General features: G+C 40.7%; 1 protein-coding gene across 3 annotated transcripts in view; it reads left to right on the top strand.

Annotated features, from left to right (window-relative positions):
• The window catches only part of Trpc5 (transient receptor potential cation channel subfamily C member 5), a 352,275-nt gene that overhangs the window by 286,464 nt on the left and 38,955 nt on the right, over nucleotides 1-26,856 (top strand). For all 3 annotated transcript variants that reach the window (XM_060374438.1, XM_060374437.1, XM_060374439.1), the window contains 3 exons: nucleotides 12,471-12,807; nucleotides 15,716-15,855; nucleotides 19,923-20,245. In XM_060374438.1, the coding sequence (XP_060230421.1) occupies nucleotides 12,471-12,807; nucleotides 15,716-15,855; nucleotides 19,923-20,245 (800 nt within the window). The remainder of the gene's footprint in view (nucleotides 1-12,470; nucleotides 12,808-15,715; nucleotides 15,856-19,922; nucleotides 20,246-26,856) is intronic.

The raw sequence follows: 26,856 nt of genomic DNA, 5'->3' as shown, positions 1-26,856 counted from the left end.
CCTCCCAGCATGGGGCTATGGCAGCCCTCAGAGACCAACCAGCTGTCTAAGACATGCCACCACAATCAGTTAGAACTTTGCTTCTCAGCAGATTCCGTGCCCCCTGCTGGGTCTGTGGTATTAGTCTGACCACTCTCTGCTCTGGGATGTTTACTCTTCAAAGTCCCCTTTCAACTTCTTGAGTTAAGCCAGTTGGATAGCAATTCCCAGGTGACCTGACCCTGACCGTGTGCCCCAATATGAATTCCTACATGGCTTTTCTCAACCATGAGGCTCTCCTTTTCCCTTGCTTTCATGTGCCATGTCACCCGCCCCTTCACTGATGAGAAACTTTGCAATAGAGTTTTCCTCTTCCTCCCAGAAGGCCCTTTCAGAGAAGGAAGAAATGTTCCCCCCACCTTCTGCTGTCATCTCATGTCTAGAAATCATTGTACTGGGCAGCTGTTCTCCAACTGTGGGTCATGATGCCTTTGGGGTCACATATCAAATATCTTACAGATCTAATACTTATGTTACCTTTCATAACAATAGTGAAATGACAGTTATGAAATAGTAATGAAAATAATTTTATGGTTGGGGTCTGCACAACATGAGGATCAGCACAAGTAAAGGGTTGCAGCATTAGGAAGGTTGAGAACCACTGCCATTGGGAATAATAAAACTGTTCTAATTTCTTTCAGAGTCTATCAAGCATATCAAACACAAGAGAATTAGAGCATCTGTTGGGGACCCATTGAGCCAATACTGACCACTGGGTATAATTATTTTCAAACAAAAAAAAAAGGTACAATTATTTTCAAACAACAACAAAATATGTGGTTGGAGGTAGTTTCAAGCTTCCAGCCACACGTTCCTCCATTTAATTCCCATTAGTAGTGCTCAGGTCTAAGTTGACATTGGGAGTGTTTGGTTGTTTTTTGGCCTGCATCTATTTTTCGCTTTAAGTTATCAGCTCAGCTTTAGAATCAAGTCTAAAAGCTAAAGGCCATAACACAGCCATTGTTGTAGAAAACATATCAGTAATTCCGGAATAAAAAGGCATCTCCTTTTGGTGTAAAGTTTACCATGAATTTGTGAGTTAGGTGAATAAATATAAAATGCCCTTAAAAAAAAAAGAAAAGAAAAAGACTCTGTGTACAGGTTAAGGAACACTTCCAAAATTTCCTTTTAAATATTTTTGTTGGTATCAGATGTCTGCTGCCTTAGTGGTGGTAAAAGGGTGTATTGAATGAAGACACAGCCATGCAAACTCATTGATGTGTTGAGGAAAGAACGGTGATTCTCAACTTGGGAGTTTTGAACCCTATGGACTTGACCAAGCCTTTCACAGGGGTCACCTAAAACCATCAGAAAACACAGATATTTAATTACAGTTAGGAAGTAGCAACAAAAACAATTTTGTGCTTGAAAGTCACCACAACATGATGAACTGTATGAAAGAGTTACAGCCTTACAGAGGTTGGGAATCACCAGCCCAGAAGGTTTTTCTCACTTTGCATTTTCATTGATTGCTTTCTTGAACCCAGCTTGACTAGTAACTACAATGCAAAGAAGTGTCATTGTATTCTGGATAATTTCTGCTGAGCTGGTTTTCAAACATTACCGTTGTTCTCAAACTATCTTTTAAAGAAAGTTCCATAGTGTTTGCTTATTATAGCTTATACCTTAAATTATCTTCAGTTCACTAATAATACTGAAATGCAATGTAAGTGCTACTTAATAGTTGTTAGACTGAATTCTTAAAGAATAAAAAGAAAAAAGTTTATACATGTTCAGACTTTGTACTACATTATATCTATATCTATGTCTCTATATCTATCTATATCATCTATATCTATGTCTATATATCCTTTGTAGGTTGAATCAGGGAGTGCCAACTGCAACACTTTACAAACTTCTTCCTGTTCAACACATGTCAAGAAAAACTTTCTTCTAGTATCTTTCTTTTTCTTTTTTGTTTTTATTAACCTAAGGTTTTATTAACCTTCATAAGAAAGAAGGGGAGTTAGTCTGATGGGGAAATGATAGGAGCTCCACAAGGACCAAATATATCTGGGCACAGGGTCTTTTCTGAGACTGACATTCAACCAAGGACCATGTATGGATATAACCTAGAACCTCCACTCAGATGTAGCCTGTGGTAGCTCAGTAACCAATTGGTTTCCCAAAGTGAGGGGAACAAGGACTATTTCTAACAGGAACTCAATGACTGGCTCTTTGGTCTCCCCACCCCCGAAGGGAGGAGCAGTCCTGTTAGGCCACAGAGGAGGGCTTTGCAGCCAGTCCTGAAGATACCTGATAAAACAGGATCAGATGAATGGGGAGGAGGTCCCCCAATCAGTGGACTTGGAAAGGGGCACAGTGGAGATGAGGGAGGGAGGGAGGGACTGGGAGGGAATGAGGGATCGGGACATGGCTGGGATACAGAGTTAATAAAATGTAACTGATAAAAAAAATAATAATAAAATAAATAAATAAATAAATTTTTGAAAAGATTTATTTATTTATTTATTTATTTATTTATTTATTTATTTATTTATTGAGTATTCTGCCTGCACATGTGTCTTCACACCAGAAGAGGACACAAAGTATCATTATAGATGGTTGTGAGTCACCATGTGGTTGCTGGGAATTGAACTCAGGACCTCTGGAAGAGCAGTCAGTGCTCTTAACCTCTGAGCCATCTCTCCAGCCTTCTTCTAGTATCTTTTATTGCATTTCTGTACATTATCACTGAGATAAAAATCTTATGGAAATAGCCAGTGAGATGTTTCAGTGTGGGACCAATATATATATATATATATATATATATATATATATATATATATATATTTTTTTTTTTTTAATCCAGAAAGAGATTTGGTTCTTCCTTCCTTCCTTGCTTCCTTCCTTCTTTCCTTTTCTTTCTTCCTTCTTTTCTGGCCTTCTTCCAGGGTCTGTGGCAGGCCACAGAGTGGGCTAAGGAGATTTGTTTCTTCCTGATGGAGACCCTGCAAGCTCTGTAGCTGCTGCCTTGTTCTGGCTCACTTCCCAAAAGCCCACTGACCCTAAGCCCAAGGAAATTCCACCTCACTTTTCATTGGGTCTTCAGATGGTGGAAAGTGAAGACCCAGAGAAGTCAGTCTCTAACTTTTCTTCTTCTGCAAGTGCTTGCTCCAGTGTGGTGCACAGTAGGCACTGAAATGTTATTTGTAGCTATTATTGTTACTTGACCTCTGAGCCTTCATTACATAGTCTGTAACAGGCTGCAATAATAGTATCAACTACCCAGGTTTTACTTTAGTAGCTTTACCTTCACTTTCTTTTTTTTTTTTTCAATGCAGTTTATTCAGGAACATTGAACAATCCTCGGACCCCGGGGAAAGCCAGCCCACAGCTTAAATAGCCTCTGGGTAGCCAACCCAGGCGTGCCACGGGGGCAATGCAGATAGGTCCACATACATGGAAGCAAGCCAGATCCTCAGCCTTAGCCAAATGTGGAATTGTTCATGACAGAGAGCACTCACCATCGGGAAGGTGGAAGGCGGAAACCAGCTCCATCTTTAAGGCATAGCATTCCGCAGCTCTCTACAGTTACCCCTTTTTGTTTTAGATGCATCAGGCAAGAGTAGAGGTCTGATCTCTGATATTAGAAATAAATTGGGACTTTGTACAGATGTTCATTTAGGTGTCATCCACCCAAAGAGCATCAGACCCTCCGATACCTTTTTCTCAGAGGCGGGACCTGGGGCATCAACCCGCATGCAATCAGACATGCTCTTCTCTGGGTCCAAAGCAGCTGACCCTGAGTGCAGTGCTTAGCCTCGCATCCTGAGCGTATCATTTTAGCTTTTTATGGTATCCAACCATGCTTGGGGACTTTCAATGAGCTTCCAACCTCCTGAGTCATGCTGAACACTACGAATATCTCACATTTTAACTGCTGCACATCGTAGTTTAGAACCCATCCGCTAGAGAGAATCACTGTTTTGCTTCACACTCCCATGGCAGACTAGGAGCTATGCTATTGCCACTGCCTGTTATTACCAAAGACCCTCAGATAGCATACATCTAGCCAAAGAAAAAGATCGTATCTGGTTTTCACTTTGTTCAGTCTTTTATTTTGGTTCTTTGAGAAAATGTCTCAGTCTTTGATCCTAGCTGGCAGGGAAGTCACAAATCCAGGGGTCCTCAACCTTCCTGACCCTGTGACCTTTTAATGCAGTTCTTCGTGTTGTGCTGGCTCCCTCCCCCAACCATAAAATTATTCCTGTTGCTACTTCATAACTGTAATCTTGCTACTGTCATGAATTATAATATAGATATCTGATATTCAGGATCCCTGATATATGACCCCTGTGAAAGGGTCCATTATTCTTTACCCCCAAATGAGCCATAATTCATGGGTTGAAGACCACCGCACAAATATAACCCAGGCTGGCCTCAAATGCACAGCAATAAAAGTTTACATTAGACAGAAACATTTAGATTAGATGCATATTGCTTTTGTAGCATGTAAAGTCCAAACATCATGAACCAAGGACCATCTGTACATATACAGTGCTTTTAAAGGTACCCAAAGCATAGGAAATGCTGTGCACATTTTATCTCTGCCTAGTCTGATTCCTGCTACAGAAACACCCTGAGAGACTACAGAATTGAGATGAAAAGAAAAAGGGGATCTGGATCTTGGGGGACTTGGGAGGGACATGTGCTGTGTGAGTTATGTGCCTGGGTGGCCAAGGGAAAAAAGTCTTATAAACTGTTGATCACTTGACTCAAAATTTTAGCAGAGAGAAGAGGGGAGACATCACCTCATGCTGTTAAATGCCATATGTGCCACAAAGCATGTAGAGATGGAAATGGCATCAGTGAAAGTATTCCTCCCTCAGTAGCTTAACAGTCTAATATAAAGTCATGAGCTCTGCAGAGAACAACATAACTTGGGGACCAGTAGGAATAAGTAAAGTGATAAGGGCTTAAAAGAGGAAGGAAAGGTCACCTGTGGCTGGAGAAATCAAGGAAGGCTTCCAGAAAGAAGTAGCATACTTTGTTGTCATTATTTTTCTCCAGCTTTTCTTTTCCATGACTTTAGTGCCTACCGATATTTCCTGCTTCTGGGTATCCTATGCTGTTTCCTTTTCATACTGCATAGATATACCCTCCTCTCTCTCTCTCTCTCTCTCTCTCTCTCTCTCTCTCTCTCACTCTCCTGAATATTCTAAGTTCTAGAAGTGTAGTGCCCATGAAAAAAGCTGTGAGGTTTTCCTGAAGCCATTATATGGATTCAGATTGAATGAGTGCCTTTCTTTCTAGCCCATTCTCTTACAAAATGCTAATGGGGATAAAATATGCATGAGCTTAACTCTAACCTTTATTTGGCAAAATAATCCCTGAACTTGAAGAGGGGGGTGACATTCATTTATGAGAGCTAGCCATCTGGGACCTAACCTGTTTGCCCTCTGTGTAGTTCGTGGGAGAATCTAAGCACACAGGTGGTTGCCCTGTTAATCGTTTCATAGTAAATAGTCTCTTGCAGGCTAGAAGTCACCCCAAATCTCACAGGTCATGTTCCTCCCTTAAGCACTAGTCAGCAGAGCATGGGAATGTATGTAAATACATGTTGAAAGTCTCGTATCTACTCCTTGCAATAAGCAAATCAAATTCTGTTGGGTTGTGAGGTCAGCAGGTAACTGAGCTAGTAAAGCAGACTGATGATTTCGACAACTGTAGAAACAGGAGTCATACATGACAGGCTTGGTAAGGGGCTAAGGAGATGGCTCTCCCTTCATAAACAAAGTCAGAATTCTGAAAGAAAAGCCAAGGAAATTGCTGGTGTTCTGAGACAGGGTTAAGCTCTTGCTGATACAACTTTGCATAATAAAAGCAACCACAATAAAATAAAATAAAATAAAATAAAATAAAATAATAAAATAAAATAAAAACAACCACATCTTTCCACTTAAAGCACTATTTCTCAACCAGTGGGTACCTACCCCTTTGGGGTCTAATCACCCTTTCACATGGGATCATACATCAGATGCCCTGCATATCATATATTTACATTACAATTGATAACAGTAAAGAAGCTAGAGTTACTAGAAATCTTATGGTGAGGGATCACAACAGTAGGCATGGTATTTAAGGGCCACAACATTAGAAAGGTTGAGAACCACACAACCCAGGGGCTGTCAGAAAACAGCGTTTGTGAGTTCACCCCACAGACTCGGCCAGACTTGGGCATCAGCTCTGGCTCTCTTACCAACAAATATGCCTTAGCATCGTCTGTCAAATGAACATGATACCAATATGATATCTGCTGTTGATATGAGCTGAGTCATGGGAGATCCCGGTATCTGGCCCTTTGCAAGAGTTCATTTCATGACAATGCACCTCTTCTAAGAGGTTTCCTAGGGGTGTTTTTTGTTTTGTTGTTTTTCTTTATTTTTGTTTGTTTGTTTGTTTTTGGCGAATTATCTTGGTTAGCTGGCATGGCTCCCTTCATATACTAAGAAATGATGATTTTCGGAAAGAGGGTTCCATGATAGGTCTGGCAGCCTGGAGATATTTACTCAGTCACCCATTTACAAGGACCATTCATGCATATAACCTAGAACCCCTGCACAGACGAAGCCCAGGGCAGTTCAGTGTCCAAGAGGGTTCCCTAGTAATGGGAACAGGAACTGCCTCTGACATGAACTGATTGGCCTGCTCTTTGATCACTTACCTCTGAGGGGGGAGCAGCCTTGCCAGGCCACAGAGTAAGACAATGCAGCCAGTCCTGATGAGACCTGATAGACTAGGATCAGAAGGAAGGAGAGGAAGACCTCCCCTATCAGTGGACTTGGGGAGGGGCATGCTTGGAGAAGGGGGGGAGGGAGGGACTAGGAGGGGAGGAGGAAGGGAGCTACAGGGAGGATGCAATGTGAATAAAGTGTAATTAATAATTTTTTTTTAAAAAGTATTCTCAAGTTCACAGAAGCTGTGGTTGCCTGCATAAGACCTGCACAAAATCTGTCTCTTCAACATTCCAGTGTAAATGAGGGAGTAACTGATGTGCCCCACTCCCCACTACCTGAGGAGTTCCTAGCAGTTGAAGGCTACCAGGAAAGGGGGAGTCACTTCATTAGTTTGGCTCCTGATGCGTTACCCATGATCCAGCAGATGACCTCACGCCCATGGGCATTCAGGCAACACTAATTGGGCTCTGAGTTACTAAAAAGAGAGAGTGGAAAAAAAAGAACATGAGGGTGGGAGAGGAATCTGCGGTGGAGGAATAGATGACAAGTGAAAACCAAATGCATTGTGTATGTGTATGGAAATTGTTAAAGAATAATAAAAATACTTTAAAATATGCGTTCAATCTCAATCTTAATGTCAAGCATTTTGCAAAATATTGGGGATCTAATGAAGAATAATGCATGTTCTAAATCCAGCAAGTTAGTCAGAAGCTCGTATGCTCCTTAAGCTTCATTTTGCTTTGTTTTATTGGGTTTCGTTTATTTCTTCTTATGTTCGGAACAGCAGAATTGGGGAAGAACTGTATCATTTCCTCCAGTTTTCACACATGACGAGTTGAAAAATTACAAAGCACTTTCAGAATGGTTGGGACTTCTGAAAATCCAGTCTTACAAAATAGCACCAAGACCTTGAGAATTCCCTTAAAACCAGCTTTTTTCCCCCCTCAAAACTCTAAAAATCAGCCAAAAGCTTCCAACAATCAGAGATGAATTTATCTGAGTAAACTAGCTGAATATTGGGAATAACAAGTTTTGCAGTATTTGAACATGCCCTATTCCCATCCTCCTCTACCCAGCCCACAGAGAGATATTGAAAGCCAAATCCCTGTTGCTACAGTATCTGTGAAAAGTCAGCACCTGCTACCCACTGGAGTGAGAGGAATGGTTTTGAATCACTCCAAATAAACCTATCCCTAGAGACCTGTCAGTATGTGACTGTCAGGTCACTTAAAAAAAAAATTGTCATAGGGCTTGTCTTCTGACATGTGACTCACTATCTACAAGCCCTTTTCAAAGGACATTTTAGAAAACAAAAGCAACAGTTGTTTAACATCTAGGTTACCTGAGGCAGACCATAATATTTGGGGAAAATGACAGAATAAACAACAAAAACAATGTGAATGCAACAACGCATAAAAAGGATTCCATACCAGCGGAATGGAACGTATCCCAGAAATGTGAAAGCAATTCAACATATGTAATGTAGTAACAGAGGGAAGAGGAAAACCCAACAGGTCATGGCAGTTGACACAGAAAAAGCACTTGACACGATCCAACAATACTTCATGGTCAAAACATGTGAAAAGTATAATTAGAAGTGAAAGTCCTCAACCAGGTAAAAGCAAACTAAAGCAAACTGTAAAAAGCCTTTTGCCCTAAGACCTGAATTAAGACAGATATGTTTGCTCTCACTACTTCAATTCATCACTTTACTGGAGATAGTAGTGAGAAGAACAACCAAACATTCAGTTCAGACAGGAAGAATTTAAACTCTATTCATGGGCAACATGATCCAGTATAAAGAAAATGCTAAGGAATAACCAACAGCAGAAACTTAGTTCTAGTAAATGAAATGGGTAAGACTGCAACATACAATGTCAACATGCAAAATCAGGAGACAATAACTGTGGAGGAGACTATTTTGAACTGAGTTCTGACCAGACCAAATCAAAGTAATCACTTTCACATAATTAAAGCAATGCATTCACGATCCAGATGATATTCAAAGCAAGTGGGTATTTTTGGAAAACAGGTGATTCAGTCTACATGATTCAGTATAATAAGGAAGTTCTCTCCACTTTGATCCTTACCACAAAAAATAACTAAAGTAACTTGATGTTAACCATTAGCTTTTTTTTTAAATTTTCTTCTCCCTTCGTTGTTATGCAACCAGTTGTTATGTGATTGTCCAATGAAAGCCTTTATTTATTTATTTTTATTTTTTCAACAAAAGCCTTTTATGTCATTTTTTGGGGGAATACAGGTTGTCTCAATTTATGAATCATGTCTAAAAGCTCATTAGTGTGATAACTAAATTTGTTACAAATTTTATCTCTCGATAGTTTCTATGTACTATCACTATAGAATCCAAAACTAAATTTGAAAGAAAATAGCACCAAAATTTATCAAATGCTAACCAAGAGAATTAATGAATGACGTATAAGACCTATAAACTGAAAACTAGAAGACACTGTTGGAGGATAACAGACCAAATAAATGAAAAGCAATTTCATACTGATTAACCTAAAATTTTAATAATGTTCAAAAGTATAGAACAGTAAGTAGCATAGCCAAGAGTTGAAGCAATACAGTTTATAAAATACTATAGTCTTAAACTACTGTTAGCTGCACTTTCCAATCATCTCTGGGCTTTACTGACAGGCGGGTCCCTTAACTAGCTAGCACAATATGCTGACTGGAAACTGATAACAATATTTCAATAGTTTTATATGCTACCACTCCCTAAATATGTGAGTACAACTTTAATGTTTCTCCCACAGCAGGGAAGGATATGTGTGTTTCAGCCAGTGTGGCAAGGTCGACGAGCTAGGTGTGAAGAAAGTCAGCTTTCTGTGCTTCTCAGACCATACCACCCATGGATGTTTTGGGAGTTTACCCCATAGACTCTGCCAGACTTGGGTATCCATTCTGGCTGTACCTAATAGCAACAAATGTATGCTGGTGTCATTGGCATCACCTTTCAAGTGAATATGGTACCCATATCCTATTCTACAAACTGTTAGACAAACTTGCAGACACGCACATCTGTGTGTCCACACACCTACTTATACTCTTCTGTTTCCCCATTGCTCTTAAGACTGGTCTGCATTATTTATGATAACTCAAGATTAGGTTGTTTGGATGTGCTTTTTAACCCCTCCTTCCCTCCCTCCCTTCCAGCTTCATCACTCATCATTTACAGCCTCACAGAGCAAGCTTCAGCCACAGTAAGACTGCTCCCAAGATGAGCCTGGCCCTTCTTCACCCCTGTCCATGTCTTTATTTATGTCATGCTCTCTGCTTTTGCTGTTTCCTCCTATTCCCTTTCTTCTCCTGTATCTAACCATCTCCTATATAACCTTTCATATTCCACTCAGGTATTGCCCCACCCAGAAAGCCTCACTTGGGTTCCCTTTAATGCCTTAACCATACTTTTTCCAGCTCCCATACTTCACAGTTGTAAAACTGTCTTTTGGAGAGGTCCTTCCTGGCACACTGATAGTTTTAGCCATCAAAAAGGAGTCCCCATTTCTTCTTTGGTTGTTTGAGGATGACCACCATCAGGAATAACACAGTAACTGTGAAGAGCAGAAAATTCCTGACCAACCACCTGCCTCAGAAGAAACAAATAACCATCAATGCCCTTTATCCTGTGAAAGCAACAGTGCTGAAGACAGACTACACTTTGTCAAAACACATCAGGCCATACCAGACGTCATTACTGCATTTGGATTCAGAGACCATTATAGCGGTAGCAAGACTACTGGCTTTGGCATGCTGCCTTTAATTATGCAAGCAGAACGAAGCCTAAACACAGACTTGCAAGGCATTGTCTATTTGAGAAGAAAATGGGGAAAGGGACACAGACCGTATTGAAGATCAGGGTAAAGGGCTTGCAAAGGCCTACATCAAATCTGGAGAAAAAAAAAATCAGAAGGACTAAAGATTCCAAGGTGACTTGATCTGCTCTGATGAGTAAATTTCTAAGGAGAGGACTAATAAACTGTAATTTAAAAAAAAAAATCCCAATCTTTTTATGCATCTCACTAGATTTAATACTTTCAGGTTTTTTTCCCACTGCATCAAAATATTTAGCCTTACCCTTTAACTTCCCTGTATAGTATTGGACTTCTGTGCTATAGTCTGTGATGCTAGAGAAAAGTAAAAAGGATCTAGATGATTTGTGTATAGATTTGTGGAAAGGAGTTGTGAATACATAATAGAAATTTTTAACTTATTTGAGTGAAATGAGGTCAGAGGATAAAAATATTTTGTAAATTAGAAAATGTTTTGGTGTATTTTGTGTGTAAGAGGGTTTTGGGCTTTGTTGTATGTATGTGTGCCACATGTATGCCTTTGCCCACAGAGGTGAAACAAAGGCATCAGATCCCTTAGAACTAGAAGGTTACAAAAGGCTGTGAGCTGACATATGGGTCAGCTGGGAACTGAACCAGGGTCCCCTGCAAGAGCAACAAGGCTCTTAAACACTGAGCCATCTCTCAGGCATAGAGATTTTTTCTCACAGTTCTGTAATTGTCATCTGTTTTAAATCTAAAAGCATATGGTGGCTTAAATGCAATAGAATTTCCTCACACATGTAATGTTTCAAGATAAATATAATTGGTCAGTAGGATAGTTCTCTTCCTCATGGATACTAAGGGACAGGAACATGGACTCATAAAATGCCCTACAAATGGGGTAAAGCCACAGAGCAACACACATGGCAACTTTCTATGGGCCAACCATGGGACTGTCACACACCATTTCTCTTCCTGTTCCATTAATGAGAACTTAGTCGCACAACCAGGGCTGCTGAGAAATATGCTTTACCCAAGGAGAAGAACAATTTGGTTAAGAATTCCTGGTCATTGTAAATATAATGGTAAAGCTGGGGTAGTTTGCCTTGGGTGTTGGGTAAACGATGGAAGAGCTTTCTGTTCTTTGTACTAGTGTGCTACATGATAGAACTATGTTAATCTGTTCCCCCCCCCGGAAGCTTGAGTAGTCAGATGCAGGCAGTATCTCAAATCATGGTTGACAGCTCAGCTCCCTACTGAGTCACTTACCAGGAAGTAGCAGCTGGAGGGTGACTGGCATTGCTGATTATTCCTTAATTATTAATCACTGACACTTCGTCAATTGCCTTAAGTCAAATCCCAGCAGGGCTAGTATACAATATTACAGTGTTGGCCCTCCATATTTTTCTTGCTGTATGTCTAGGCAAGGAAGGGTATTAAATAGCTAGCAACGTAAGGACCTGGTTTATTGCAAATCAGCCAAGTGATACTCAAAACATAATGGGAAAAAACAAAATCAAAAAGGGAACTAATTTCCATTTCAAAGCATAGACATGGGCCGTTGATTCTCTGGCAGTTTGTGTTTTCCCAGAACCAAACCGCACACTAGATGATGACCCCGTGTAGGCTAAGGGAATGAGCAGAAATAAATAAGTCAGATAAAAATCCTCATGATTCTCAGCTGAGAGGCATGTACATTCCCAGGAAAATTTAGAAAACTGATGTCCAGGCTCTATTCCTTCAGACCTTAAGGGAGCCTTGGCCCATACAGAAAGAACCTGGGAACCTAGATTTTTTGTTTTCATGTGCTTTGAGTGATTCTCAATATTTCCTGAGGATCTGTTACAGACTAGCCTCTTGGTGGAGAAGACTGGCTAGAAGTATTATGAACGCTGACTTTTTCCGTGGACATCTTAGGGGCCTAACTTGCTAACTTGTTCTTTTCTTTCCCCAGTTTGTCGCTCAGCCAAACTGCCAACAACTGCTTGCCACCCTGTGGTATGATGGCTTCCCTGGATGGCGGAGAAAACACTGGGTAGTCAAGCTTCTGACCTGCATGACCATTGGGTTCTTGTTCCCTATGCTGTCCATAGCCTATCTGATCTCACCCAGAAGCAACCTTGGGTTGTTCATCAAGAAGCCCTTTATCAAGTTCATATGCCACACAGCATCTTATTTGACCTTCCTCTTCATGCTTCTCCTGGCTTCTCAGCATATTGTCCGAACAGACCTCCATGTACAAGGACCTCCCCCAACTGTTGTGGAATGGATGATATTGCCCTGGGTTCTAGGTGAGTGAAACAGAGCTATAATGACAAGGCTGTTTTCTAGCCCTGCTTAAAAATAATACGGGAACCTGTACTCGGAATAGCTCTGAACTAGAACCCCTCCAGCAGACCTTTGGTGAGAATTTAAGAAAGGTGGCTCCTTCTACGCTAGGTTCTGATCACTCAATTATGTTTGAGCTCTCCTAAACCAAACATGTTCTCTGAGTTTGCATCTGTTCACCTAACATCTTCTAGGGTGGAAAAAAAATGGCTGTTAGTGGGTTTAGGAAAGAAAGCTTTGTGTCAGTCAGTATAGGCTTCAGGTAAACTAGACAGGGCAAGCATTCTATTTAAAACACCCTTTCCCATAACCAGGAAGCACATGGAGGATGCTGATTTCTTGTGTTTGTTTCTACTTCATATAATCCCAGCACCCGTTCAGGTGCCATGTACTATTTAGATACTGATCGCACAATCAGCAGAAAAAACTGGGAAATTGGCACTGACAATGGTAAAAGTTGGTCACCTGTGATCTCTAGGCATAATTAAATGAAACTGAACTCTCCAGTACATGCCATCTTCTAAGTCTTTGTCACCCAAACTATGAACCCCAAGCTAACCTTTTGAGCAGTACTTAGGATTTTATCAAAGACACCCTATGACCTACACTGGGTCTAGAAATTAACATCACCCTTAAGTGCTGTTCATTTTTTTTTCAATAATTTTTTTATTATTTTTATTAATTACAGTTTATTCCTTTCTTATCCCCCCTGTAGCTCCCTTCCACCTCCCCTCTCAATCTCACCCTCCCTTTCTCTTCTCCACCCATGCCCCTCCCTCAGTCCACTGATAGGGGAGGTCTTCCTCCCCTTCCATCTGATCCTAGTCTATCAGGTCTCATTAGTACTGGCTGCATTGTTTTCCTCTGTGGCCTAGCAAGGCTGCTCCTCTCTCAGGGGTAGGTGATCAAAGAGCCAGCCACTGAGTTCATGGCAAAGACAGTCCCTGTTCCCCTTACTAGGGAAAACCACTTGGTTACTGAGCTGCTATGGGCTACATCTGTGCAGGGGTTCTAGGATATATACATACATGGTCTTTGGTTGGATTATCAGTCTCAGAAAAGACACCTGTGCCCAGATTTTTTGGTTCTGTTGCTCTCTTTCAGTTGAGCTCCTTCTGAAGCTCCTGTCCCCTCCAGGTCTTTCTATCTCCCCATTCTTTCATAAGATTCCCTGCATGCTGCCCAAAGTTTGGCTCTGAGTCTCAACATCTGCTTTGATACCCTGCAGGGTAGAGTCTTTCAGAGGTCCTCTGTGGTAAGCTCCTGTCCTGTTCTCTGTTTAAAGTCTGGAAAGTTATGCCCTTGACCACAGCCACAAACTTTTACTGAAGCATCTCTGTCAACAGGCAAAATTACACACACACACACAGACAGACACAGAAAGAAAAAAATAAAAACAAAAACATATACTTAGAAAAGAACAGAAAATGGGACCCTAAATGATTTGGAGCCACAATGCCTAACTTCAGCACTTATGTCTGGCAGTGTGGGTCCTGGTGAGTACCTCAAAACCCATGGAGAGTCTTTCTCCTTAGCACTCAGTGGAAAGTAAAGACCATGGAATAATATTGATGAAGTCAATTTACTACACTCCAAAATGAGAAGAATGTAGACTCCAGTGCCTAATACTGCAGAAGGTAAACTAAAGTTCAAGATAAAATTACAACAGCCTCCAATTAAGAAGGACAAAGTGAGCTGGCTGTGGTGGTGCACACCTTAAATCCCAGCACTCAGGAGGCGGAGGCAGTTGGCTCTCTGTGAGTCTGAGGCCAGCCTGGTCTACAAAGGGAGTCCAAGGCAGCCAAGACTACACAGAGAAACCCTGTCTCAGCTGCCAAGGGTTGGGGGGAGGACAAAGTGGACAATGAATATTTTAGCCATTTGGGAAATGAAAATTAAAACTACTTTGCAATTTTATCGCACCCTAGTCAGAACGGCTGTCATCCAGAAAGTAGTGATGCAGGGTTGGGGGAATGGATAGCACCTCATTCACTGTTGGTGGGAGGCTTCTGCATGCAATCTGGAATCAATGTGGTCGTTTCTCATAAAACCATGCTATTCATGGGTCATGTGACCAAAACACCCAATATCCCACCATAGAGATACTTGCACTTCTATGTTTATTGCTGCACTATGACAATAACAAGGAAGTGCCTAGATGTCCATAAACAGATGAATGGATAATGAAGACAGGGTACCTACACACAATGGAAGGTTATTCAGTTGTAAAGAATAATAAAATTGTGAAATATACAGTAAAATTGGTGAATCCAGAAAATATTATATTTAACAAGGTTACCTAGACTTCGAAAGACATATACTTCATGTTTCCTTATATGTAGATCATTGCTTTTATATGAGCGTTAGTGTGAATGTACGTCATAAAAATAGAAAGAAGACCATGAGATGGAGAAAAGAGGTGTTGAGGAAGAGGAAATAGAACATATGTGACATGAAAGCCAAAAAGGGCTACCAGGAGTAGAAGGCTAAAGGAGGGAGAAGAGAGATGGATGAGAAAAGTGGTTGAGAACAACAAAAGCAAATTATGCCTTTTTGTTTCAAAATGTCATAATGAAACCTAGTAGTTTGTATGCAATTTTTGAAAAATAAAAGTGGGAGTGTCCAGAAAAATGAAAAGCATACTAGGTTTGACAAATTCAAGATCTGGAGATGAGGTAACCAAGGAAAGAAAGGTAAGTGATCTCCAACTCTAAGAGTCTTACCCGCTGAGGGGAGTTCATTTACAAATCATTTATGACTCTTTATTCATCACTTCATTCAGAAATATCATCTTTACTCATTTGGGGACTTCTGTTGTGATACCCAACACTATCTTGATAAAGAAATAAACTCTTGGTCTCCATTTTTCAGGTTTCATTTGGGGGGAGATAAAGGAGATGTGGGATGGAGGATTCACCGAATACATCCATGATTGGTGGAACTTAATGGATTTTGCAATGAACTCCCTCTACCTGGCAACTATTTCTTTGAAGATTGTGGCCTATGTCAAGGTAAAATGGAATGGCTAGTGTTTTTCTTCCCCAGTTAGTTTGGTTGGGTTATGTTGATAAACTTTTGTACCCAGAGCAAGAAGAGTTTATGAGAAAAATCAGTTAAGTGTCCCATTCACAGGAGAAAACATTCCAGAGACCCATTCGATAGCCAGGAAGTAGTGTCGACTTCAGCAAATCAGGTGGAGAATGGAATATGTTTTTCATAGGAGTCCTTAAGTTTCTCGGACTGTTGGGGTAGAGGTGTCTTCAGTTTTCAGTGTGTAAACATTCAAGCCTCTAACATTCCTCCGAAGAAGATGACACACTGAGACTCACACAGGGCAGTGGCAGGAAATCCACTCAATTACTTACCTCCAAAAGTCCTCGTATCTGTTATCACTTTAGTAAAATCAGTTCTTTTCTACTTCATTAATAGTTTCCTATTCTCTAGCCTGTGGAGACCCCTCCTCCCTGTGGAGGCATATAGAACAAACTGATGTCTGTAGTAGAGGTAGCATCTGCTCTACTTCACCTTCTTAGTCACTGTTTCACAAAGCCAGACATCCCTCCTTCCCCAACCCATTCTTCACGTGACAAGCAGCACAACCCCAGAAACTGTGGGACACGTAGGTCTACAGGAACCTCTGTTTTCCTCATTATTTCTCTGTCAGGATAATCACTCAGTCTGTCACAAGCCCACATTTTTTCAGTATCGCTCAAGCCACATCACCCTACCAGTTCAGAAAATGCATGCCCTGTGCAAGCCCCACTACACTATTACTCTCCCTACATAAAAGCACCTTGAATTACCCTGAAAATCATTATAAAATATGCACAATTTTGATTTCTTAATGAGACCTGTGAATGGGTTGAGTCTGGTTCTCTTATCCACAGAGATACAACACATGTAAGATTACCTCTTCCAAGCAAAACGAGACAATAAATTTGAATTAAAGTTTCAGGTACCCCTCCACAGAGGTCAGAGGTCAGGTCTACTGCTTACTAATAGAAAGTGTGGCTATGCTCCTTCTGTTGTGATGTGAGTTTTTTTTTTTTTTTTTTTTTTTTTTTTTTTTTTTTTTTTTGCATGAGAGCTGGCTGACAGTTCATTCCCCAAGGTGTCTAGTCAGTCATGCTTTGGGTATTAAATTTCACATTGAGGACTTTTAGAATGGCAAAGATGGCTGGCCCCCAAGTCTCCAACAATTTTGTTTATTTTTACACACCAAATACGCATATTGTTTAAACTGTAAGACCTTGAGAGTTATAGAGAGCATAACTATATATATAACTCTCTAATATAAAAATGAATATTTTTGAACATGTACAATTTATCCAAGTATACATCAAATAATATTGTGATAAAACTACAGCACCCTTTCATAGTTAACGTGGCTCCTGTTGTTAGAATAAGGGCTTTTCATTAGAGAAAGTACTAAAACTACGTAAGCTCTCAGCCTTTATTGCAAAAGAAGGGCATTACGAGCATGAATATTGAATGCATTCGTGAAACATTCTTGAAAGGAGCCCAAGAGTGTTCCTTCTGCATATAGTGATCATTTAACATCCTGCCATCATCAAGTCTTCACATTAGGCTATTCCTGTTCATATTTCACTTTTGAGTTTACAGAATGTAATTCTCACCTCATTGAAAAAAAAAGTGAGGCCCAGTTTCAAACTGCATTCTATTTCAAAGAATATAAGAAATGTCATTAATCTCCCAGTGTCACTAACCTAGCTTCTGGATACACGAATTTAATCCATACTCACACTTGTGAGCTAGATCACCAACTGCCAATCCTTCCACCTCTCTGAGTCTCAGTATTGCCTCTAATAAACAAGCAAATTAAACTCTATTAGTGGTTTTCAAGCTTTGTAGTCATGGAAACATATATTTAAGCGGTAACTTACATGGAACTACAGGATATAAAATGTCCCAGAGGGCTGGGTTGGCATCAATAATGTGTCATCTAATCTGCCACTTTGGCTCCTGCAGTGGTCATTAGATGTCTCCATTAAATGTTGAGGGTCTAAGAAATACAGTTGAAAATTGACAATATTGGATCAGAAGTTATCAAGCTTTGGTCTGTGGACCAAATTTGGCTTATCCACTGGCCTATTCACTGTCTTTGGCCACTTCAGTGCTACCTACAAAGGGAGTGTTAAGTTGTGACTGAGACCTATAGCTGATAAAGCCAAAAATATGCACTATCTGGCAACTGACAGAAAAATGCCTATTGACATCCATGCTGGATGAACTCTGAGCTTATTTCCTCCCTATCAGTTAAGGTGTTCTCCATAGGTGTAAGATGCAAACTAGAAATATCCTAAGAGAATTGTCTTCCATGCTTCAGAGTATCCTGTACATCAAGATCTGCCACGCTGTGGGCAACAGAGTTCTGCTGGTGGAGAAACAGTAAAAAAATCAAATAAATTCTAGACTGCACATACGCCATGTCATTTAGTTCTCATTTTAAAACATAGGTTCTGTTCGCCTATCACCAAAGAATCTCAATCTCTCACACAGCTCTCACAACTTGTACCAACATTTGCAACATCTGTGTTGTGAGATCAACCCTCATGTGTGTGACATTTCATGAGAACAGTTGCCAGCCTTAATGTCGAAGGACCTGGGGTTCAGTTCCTGCTCTGCCATCAAATTCGTTGTGTGACCTTTTAGCAAGTCCCTCTGTATTTCAAAAATATTTCCTCCATTTGTAAGACAGGCACACCACCTACTTGCCCACAGTGATTCAAAAACTGTTTTTATTTTTCTTTGAAGAAAGATGTAGAAAATTTGGTTGAGATTACAAAAAAATTAATCAGTCACCATTAAGGCTCATCTGAAGTAGATGCATTCATGTGACATGGTCTCTCTGATTCCCCTGACAATGAAGAATGTTGGATATACACAAGTGATTTTAACACCACCAGTTTTATTGGTTAATTTGGCCCGCAATGCATTTTCTCAGAAACTGTGATGTTTAAATGAAAGTGAAAAGTAATGGTGCTTCATATTGTATTCCAGGCAAAACCTACTTTTGTCCTTGGGATGGTTAACAGTTAGTTCCTTGTATTTCCATACTATTCTCCGGTATGGGGTGCTGAGACTCTTGCACATAAATACAGAATCAGAAACGTGTAGAGTGAGAATGACATCATCCTACTTTGAATGTGAAGGTAAAAGTGACAGGCCATTTTGAGTGCAATTTCCAAATAAGAGTCCTGACCTCACCATCTCACACTTTTTGATGAGGCTGTGACAGAGGCCTTCGGAAGGCTGGAAATGGGCAGCCAACTCCATAAATAGTGGCTCTTCCCTCTCCTTCAGCTTCCCGGTTCTTCATCTGCACTGGAAGGCCTTTCTAACTCAGAGAGTTGTTAGAGAAACAGTAAAATACATCCATATGTCACTAAGGAAAGAAGTACTAAATTTGCTACCTGGAAGGTTGACATGCCATTTGCGATGGCGTAGAATACATTACAAACTGCTAAAAATGCAGCACAGAGCTCTGGGGAAAGGCTCCCTGAGGACTCTCCATCGGCGTCACACTGGAGGCAGCCGAGCCTGGAGAATGAACACTGAGCTTCCCCTGAATCTATCTGTTGTCCTTCAAGAACTGCAAACTGACCACGTATTTCAGGCCAATGCAGGGCAGGGACATGGCATATATCTGAGAGGAAATCTCACTGTGAAGTGAAATAATTTGGTCCTCACTACCTTAGGCACCCCAATGGCTTCTTTTCAGAAACACCCAAGAGCAATCTGGTAAACTCGCAGCTAGAAAATGTCTGTTGATAAACCACAGGTGGCTGTCGCAGATGAGGGCTCTGAAATCCCTTCTGCTATGTATATCTGCATGGTATATATTTGGATAACAGTGGGAAGGAGAGAGTTATTTGCACTGTGTACTGACTGAATGGGGCAAGACAACCAATAGTGCCATGCATGGGGAATTTTATGGAAGCTGAGTCCTGGGTGCCTACTTTGTGAGCGGAAGGGTACAAAGGGGAAAAAATCTGGGGACATATTCACTGTCCTTCTCATATTGTGCACTTCTTGTTTGTTTGTTTATTTGTTCCAGTACAACGGTTCTCGTCCAAGGGAAGAATGGGAAATGTGGCACCCGACTCTGATCGCTGAAGCGCTCTTCGCGATATCCAACATTTTAAGTTCCCTGCGTCTCATATCCTTGTTCACAGCCAACTCCCACTTAGGACCTCTGCAGATCTCTCTGGGACGCATGCTTCTTGATATACTCAAGTTCCTCTTTATCTACTGCCTAGTGCTGCTGGCTTTTGCCAACGGACTCAACCAGCTTTACTTTTACTATGAGACAAGAGCCATCGATGAACCTAACAACTGCAAGGGGATCCGGTGTGAGAAACAGAACAACGCCTTCTCCACGTAAGAAGAGCATCTCTCTTTCTTTTGCTTTCTTCCTGTCTTCCTTTTTGCTGTATTTTCCATGCACAGCTTTGCCCATATCCCTTCATGGGAAAAGCAGAGCTCTCTGCAGATCTAACTAAAGAGCCTAGGATGGCAGAAAGTCCTTTCAACACAGTACTAGAAGAATAGCAGGAGAAGAAAAAGAGATTTAACAGAAACAGAGATACAGAGAGAGCCTTGCAGTGGCTCCATATTTTAAAGGTAGTTCTGAGTACTTTTTACAACATTCAAAAGAGTGGCAGCCACAGAAGGTGTGAAAGCACAAGCTAGTCCTAGGAACTAGTGGCCAGAAACGTAAATTAATGACTGTAAGTCAAGCTTAAATCACAAAGGAGACAAAAGTATCTTAATGCACTCTCTTTAACATGCATACACTAAGATAGAGTAAGACAGGCTTGAGGCAAGATTATGGTCAACCTGCTTACTAAACAAATTTAAGGATTGGCTGGAAATGTCACCACTCCATTTTGAGTATAGAAGGCTGTTCATGGTTCTTTGTCCCAGAAGACCACAGCCTCTGGGCAGGTGACTTCTGTGCTTTCCCTTCCTACTGTGAAGACCTGCTTCTTTGGAATTTTTTCAGCACCACTCCCCTGAATGGCTTTAGAATGATAGTGATAAATAGAAAAGAGAAAGAAAGGAAGCAGAGAGAGCTTGTGATACCTGCCTATTATCCCACCACTCAGTAGGCTAAGGCAGAAGGTTCATGAGTTTGATAATAGCCTTGGCTACACAGTGAGATCCCTGTCTAAAAGGAGCCAAAGCAGAAAGGAAAAGGGAAGGGAGAGATGTAGAAAGAAATGAAAAAGGGATGGAGGGGAAAGAGGAAGGAAGGAAGGAAGGAAGAAAGGAAGGAAGGAAGGAAGGAAGGAAGGAAGGAAGGAAGGAAGGAAGGAAAGAAGGAAGGAAGGTAGTTCAGACAATTTTCTTAGGTTAGGAGCTTCACTGTCCTTCACTTTGTCCATCTCAGTACCCATTCTGGAGACCCAAAGCTTATTCATGATTCTTTAAATTAAGAATTTAGTCCTTATATGAAGAATTTATCTTTTACATTTTTGTTTTTTAACAAATGATTGGATATATAAAATTATACAGATCTGGAGGTACAATGTGAAGTTTAGATATATGCATACACTATACAATGATCAAATCTGGGTAATTAGCATCCTTATCACCTCAGTTATTTCTCATTCCTTTGTGGTGGAACAAGAAGGATCTCTTCTAGCCAGTTTGAACCATACAATGTGCTATTCTTAACTGGACTCTCCTTATTATATAAGAGATCACCAGAACTTTTCTCCCATCCAACTGCAACATTGTTTTCATTGGCCAACTTCTCCCATCTCTCCTACTTTCTGCTCTTTCTCAGCCTCCCAAAACTACCATTCTGCTCTGTACTTCCATAATATCAATGCTTTTACATTCCATACATGGGTTGGATCATGCAGTTTTTGTATGGCTGGCTTATTTTGCTCAACATTAATACCCTTTACATAAATTCATGTTCCTACAGATGTCAAAAATTTTTAGATTTTTTTGAACATGTATTTCTTTGTGTGTGTGTGAAAGAGAGAGAGAGAGAGAGAGAGAGAGAGAGATCACATACATGACACTGCATACTTCTAGACACTGATTCTCTCTTTCCACTATGTATGTCTGGAAATCAAACTCAAGTCCATCAGGCTTGGTAACAAGCACTTTTACTCACTGAGATATTTTGCTGACCCCTTCCAGTGAGTTATTTTTTTCCTTAATTCTATAAGTCAGTTCACTGGACTTAGACATTCTAGAAAAAACTTTAGTAACCATGGCCAGGTCAAGTGCTGGAATCTCAGCCCTCCTAGGAAGGGGCAGAGAGATTGCAAGTTTGAAGCCAACCTAGATTACACAGCAACACTCTGCCTTAAGAACAAGAAATGGCTAGAGGCCAAGGGTGTTTTGTTCTGGTTGTTGTTGCTATTGCTGTCATTTGAGGACAAGGTCTCATATTATTCTGGCATGGCTTTTGAAATCCCTGTATAGCTGAGGCTGACTTTGATTTCCTGATCCTCCCATCTCTACCTCCCAAGTCCTAGGATTACAGATTTTCACCATTATACTCAGTTTTACAAAAGGATTTTTTAACTTAATCAATTGTACTCAGGAAAACTCAAGGCTTTCTCTCTTCCCTACATGACTTGCCTCTAGCTGTATTCCCTAAAGTAAGTTATTTAAATTCCACCATTCAATGGACTGGTAATGGGCATGAAAATCGTCTGAGGTAAGATATGTTTCAGAAATATTGTGATAAAATGAGAAAATTCTCTTTCCCAAAGGAAGTTCTCAGAGTCTTTCCACTGTGAATCTCCATCCCATAAAGAGAAGGAAGTCTTCCCATGTATGTTCTCTCTAAACATGCTTCCTCTTATCTTTCAAGTGATCTCTCCAATGAACATGTTGGAGTGAGACACGTTGGCTCATTACATTGCCCACGGCAACCCTCTTCACCTCAAGCAGACCATCACCCATCTCTCTTCCTATGGATCACAGTAAAATCTCAGATGGGAAAAAAAATGAGTAGATAAAGGTCCAGAGTGGGTCAGTCAAGAGCTATCACTGTGTTGTTAAGCCAAATGGAGTGCCTAACAGTAACTTTGTAACAGTAACCTTGCTGGAGTTTCATCGCTAGGAACTTGGCCTTCTTCTTCTGCATGCCTCTGGGGACAGGACTCATATCCACCTAACAGCATTAGAAAGAGCAATTCTGCAGTGTCATTTGAACCAAGAGACTAGATTACTCCTGTAAAAGTCTTTGAAAGGGTGGAACAATTGAATGCAAGGTGTCTTCCAGGACACCGAGTCCTAATGACTCCCTTTCTGTGTGAAATCTGCCAAGGAAGTATGTGAAATGCCTTCCTGCAAGTTTGTAATCACTATGAATACTTCTGTTGCCAATGGACATGTTGCTCCCATGTTTCCTTCAAAGGGACTATCAACATGAATGGGAATCTGCCATACATGAAATTATGTCTTGAGGTATCAGGTATGAACATGCATTGTCATGTTGGACCCAAAGTAGCAGTAATGTCACTTCAACTTTACCTCCACCTTTGGATCAGTTTCTTCCAAAGAGTCATGATCCAGATTTATTTTCTTTTAAACACTTCAACCTTGGTGTTGATAATATCACCTATTAAAATGCATGCTGGTCAGCCAAAAATAAAAAATAAAAAAGACAGCATTTTAATTTATTGCAGTCTATTTACTTTGGATCCTAGCTGAAGCCTCCTCTCTCATCCCCTCCCAACCCCACCCTCCCACTTTTCTTCCCATACCTCTCCCCCAGTCCAAAGGTGGGGTGGTCCTCCTCCCCTTCCATCTGACCCTAGCTTATCAAGTCTCATCAGGACTGGCTGCATTGTCTTCCTCTGTGGCCTGGTAAGGCTGCTCCCCCCTCAGGAGGAGGTGATCAAAGAACCAGCCACTGAGTTCATGTCAGAGACAGTCCCTGTTACTATTACTAGGGAACCCACTTGGACACTGAGCTGCCATGGGCTACATCTGTGCAGGGGTTCTAAGTTATCTGATGCATGGTCCTTGTTGGAGTATCAGTGTCAGAAAAGACACCTGGGCCAAGATTTCTTGGTTCTGTTGCTCTTCTTGTAGAGCTTCTGTCCCCTCTAGGAAAATGACGGTCTTCTACAGAAAGAAAATGTGAGTTATTTTTAGATACCTCATGAAAAGTTTGGTGCCTGCCCACCTAACTTTCCTTCTTCCTTATGATTCTTGAGGAATGTCATTGCTATTGTGCTTTAAGATGTGGTGAAAATTCTTTTCCACTTTAGATGTATTTTGTAAGGAACACAATATACATGCTAACAACTACATGGCAACCCTTTCATTGATTCAAGCTCTGCATTCCATATTGGGAGTACCCAGCTTTCATCTGCTCTTGAAAGAGGCACTTAGAAAAGCACCATCAGTCTCTGGACATAGAGACTGATGAGGGATACAGAATGAAAATGTAAAGATGCTAACTTGTAAGTCCAATATCTGTTTTCAGTGGTCCGGGAGCTCATCTACAGATGTCCCCTGAAAACACCTGGGTATTCATTCCACAGCCCGTTTAAGACACTGAGTGTCCACAACTAAATCACTTACCTCCATGTTGTCATTCTTAACTTATATTCCCTTTAATTCCTCAGCTCATTAAATGACAGCAGCCAGAATCCTGCAAGCCAGCTGACATGCTTACACTCTTCTTCATGAAACAGCCAGTGTTTTACTCACCCTGTCAGTTGTGCTTTCTAAAGCTCCTCTCTCTCTCCCTCTCTCATTCTCTCACTGTCTCTAACACACACATACACACAGAGAGAGACAGAGACAGAGATACAGAGAATAACACTGTTTAGGTTCAGGCCTAAATACTAAGAATCACAGAAAGAACCTCTTAGCTGGTCTCCTGCCTCCCCTCATGATAATCTCCCTCACACTGTGTGGAAATGTCTTTCTAAATCCCAGTATCATTTTATTATTCCTGGCTTGATGGCTACCCAGTGCATGCTACCCTCTATAAATCCAACTTCTTTACCATATCATGCAGGGACTTGGAAATTTGAAAGCAAGCCCCTACACACTTTCACTCTTCTTCATAGTCAATATTTTCTGCTTCCAAGATACACAAAAGCTTCTTGTCTCAACTGTGTGGCTCTTGTACATGGTTCACCACTCCCTCTGCCTGTCCTCACAGTTGAAGTTAGAGTTCTCTTGCTCTAATAAATTGCTCTGACCAAACCACATGGAGAAGGAAAGCTTTAAATCATCTTACACTTTGAGGTGATAGTCCTTTATTGAGGAAAGTCAATTCAGAAAGTCAAGGCAGGAATCTGGAGGCAGGAACTAAAGCAGAGACAGTGGAGGACTGTTGCTAACCGACTTGGTTTGCAGACTCATGCTCAAAATTTTTTTTAAACAGCCCAGGCCCACCTTTCAGCCTAGGGATGATACTGCACACAGTGGACTAGAACCTCCTACATCAATTAGCAATCAGTAAAATTCCCCCACAGACAAGCCCATGGGCCAATTTGAAGGAGACAATTCTTCAGTTGAGGGTTCCTCTTCCCAGCTGTGTCAATTTGACACACACACACAATTAAGAATCACACACCTGGCTAGTTTGGCAGACTCTTCTCCAGCCTTTTAGATTTTAAGTGTCACCAGTTCTAAAACTTTTTCATGCACACTCTCTCCTGTAGATTATTTCCATTTCCCTACAGCATCTTAAACACATGTCTTCTATCATATGTAACCTTCTGTATGTTAGTCATCTGTCTGTCTCCACCAAAGTGAGACTCCCATTGTAATCAGGTTTGTACTTACCATACAGAAGCCCAGGAACTAAAGATATTCAATTAAATAATTGAAACAGTGAAGAGTGATAATAACTGTCACTCTAAATCTGGAGATAATTATAGACTTACATGCTTGCAACATTAAGAAATAATATAAGAGAACCCCATGGAGCTTTTATCTGACGTTCCCCAGTGATAACGTCTCACATAAATATTATACGGCATCACCAGAAAATAAATTTTGGGTGGTCTAGTTAACCTTATTCAGAATCACCAGTTGGAAAAGGAAGCCATTTACCACATGGATGGGCATGAAGCAATCCTCTTCTTCATTGTAGATCGTTTGCTTTTGTCTCTACCCCCTTTGGTAGCATAAATTGTATATCCAGCTCTGCCACTCTACTGATCACATTAAGCTCACTTTCAGCAAAACCCCTTGGCTTTTTTTCCCTATTTCTCTCATCCAGCACCTGGACAAGCAATACCCAGCTCTCTATTGTATTCTGTATGTTACTCTCAACCCATTGCTTCAAGCTGTTGAAATGTTTTCTAACATTTTTAATTACATGTTGTTGGGGAGACACATATGCCACAGCATTGGTGTAGAGGTCAGAAGAGAACTTTCTTTCTTTGAGTCTTCATTTCAGTTTATTAGCCACTTTTCCCAGTCCTGTGTCATCTGAAAGTTTATGGAGCATATCATTGATTTTCACCCAAAGCATTAGCAAATATGTTAGAGAGGCTTTGTCTTTGTTAGGCAGAATATTAGGCAGATTTCTGAATACAAGACAGAAGAAACCTCAGGTGCCAAAAGATTATCACAGCAACGTTCCATGTTTGGGTATGGAGACTAAAACAGAAAGCAGTAATGTGCAGAGCCATCTAATAGAGATTGGCATAATTAACAGCTTGGTGAGGTCACAAAAAGCTGCCCTTGAATTCTGGCTCAGCACTTACTAGCTGAGTGTTCTTGAGCCAATCAATCTCTGAATGTAACATCATCAATAATAATAAGGTTTTTCTCTAATGTATTGGTTTCTTATTCATTAAAAAGTCAATATTTCCTCCACAGATTTTGAAATTCTCTATAGTTATCATATAAAAATCACCTCTTGGATTTTTTCTATGATTCTTTTTATATGTTTTCCCCATTTCTTTGCAATACCACATCATTTTATGGATTAGTAATACATATTCTAATGTAAAAGCTACTGCTTTTTATCATAAAGTTTTATGAGT

Source organism: Meriones unguiculatus, chromosome X (genome assembly GCF_030254825.1).
Source record: "Meriones unguiculatus strain TT.TT164.6M chromosome X, Bangor_MerUng_6.1, whole genome shotgun sequence".
In the NCBI taxonomy this organism is placed as follows: Eukaryota; Metazoa; Chordata; class Mammalia; order Rodentia; family Muridae; genus Meriones; species Meriones unguiculatus.
The sequence above is the reverse complement of the archived record's forward strand: the minus strand, read 5'-3'. Positions and strand labels throughout refer to the sequence as shown.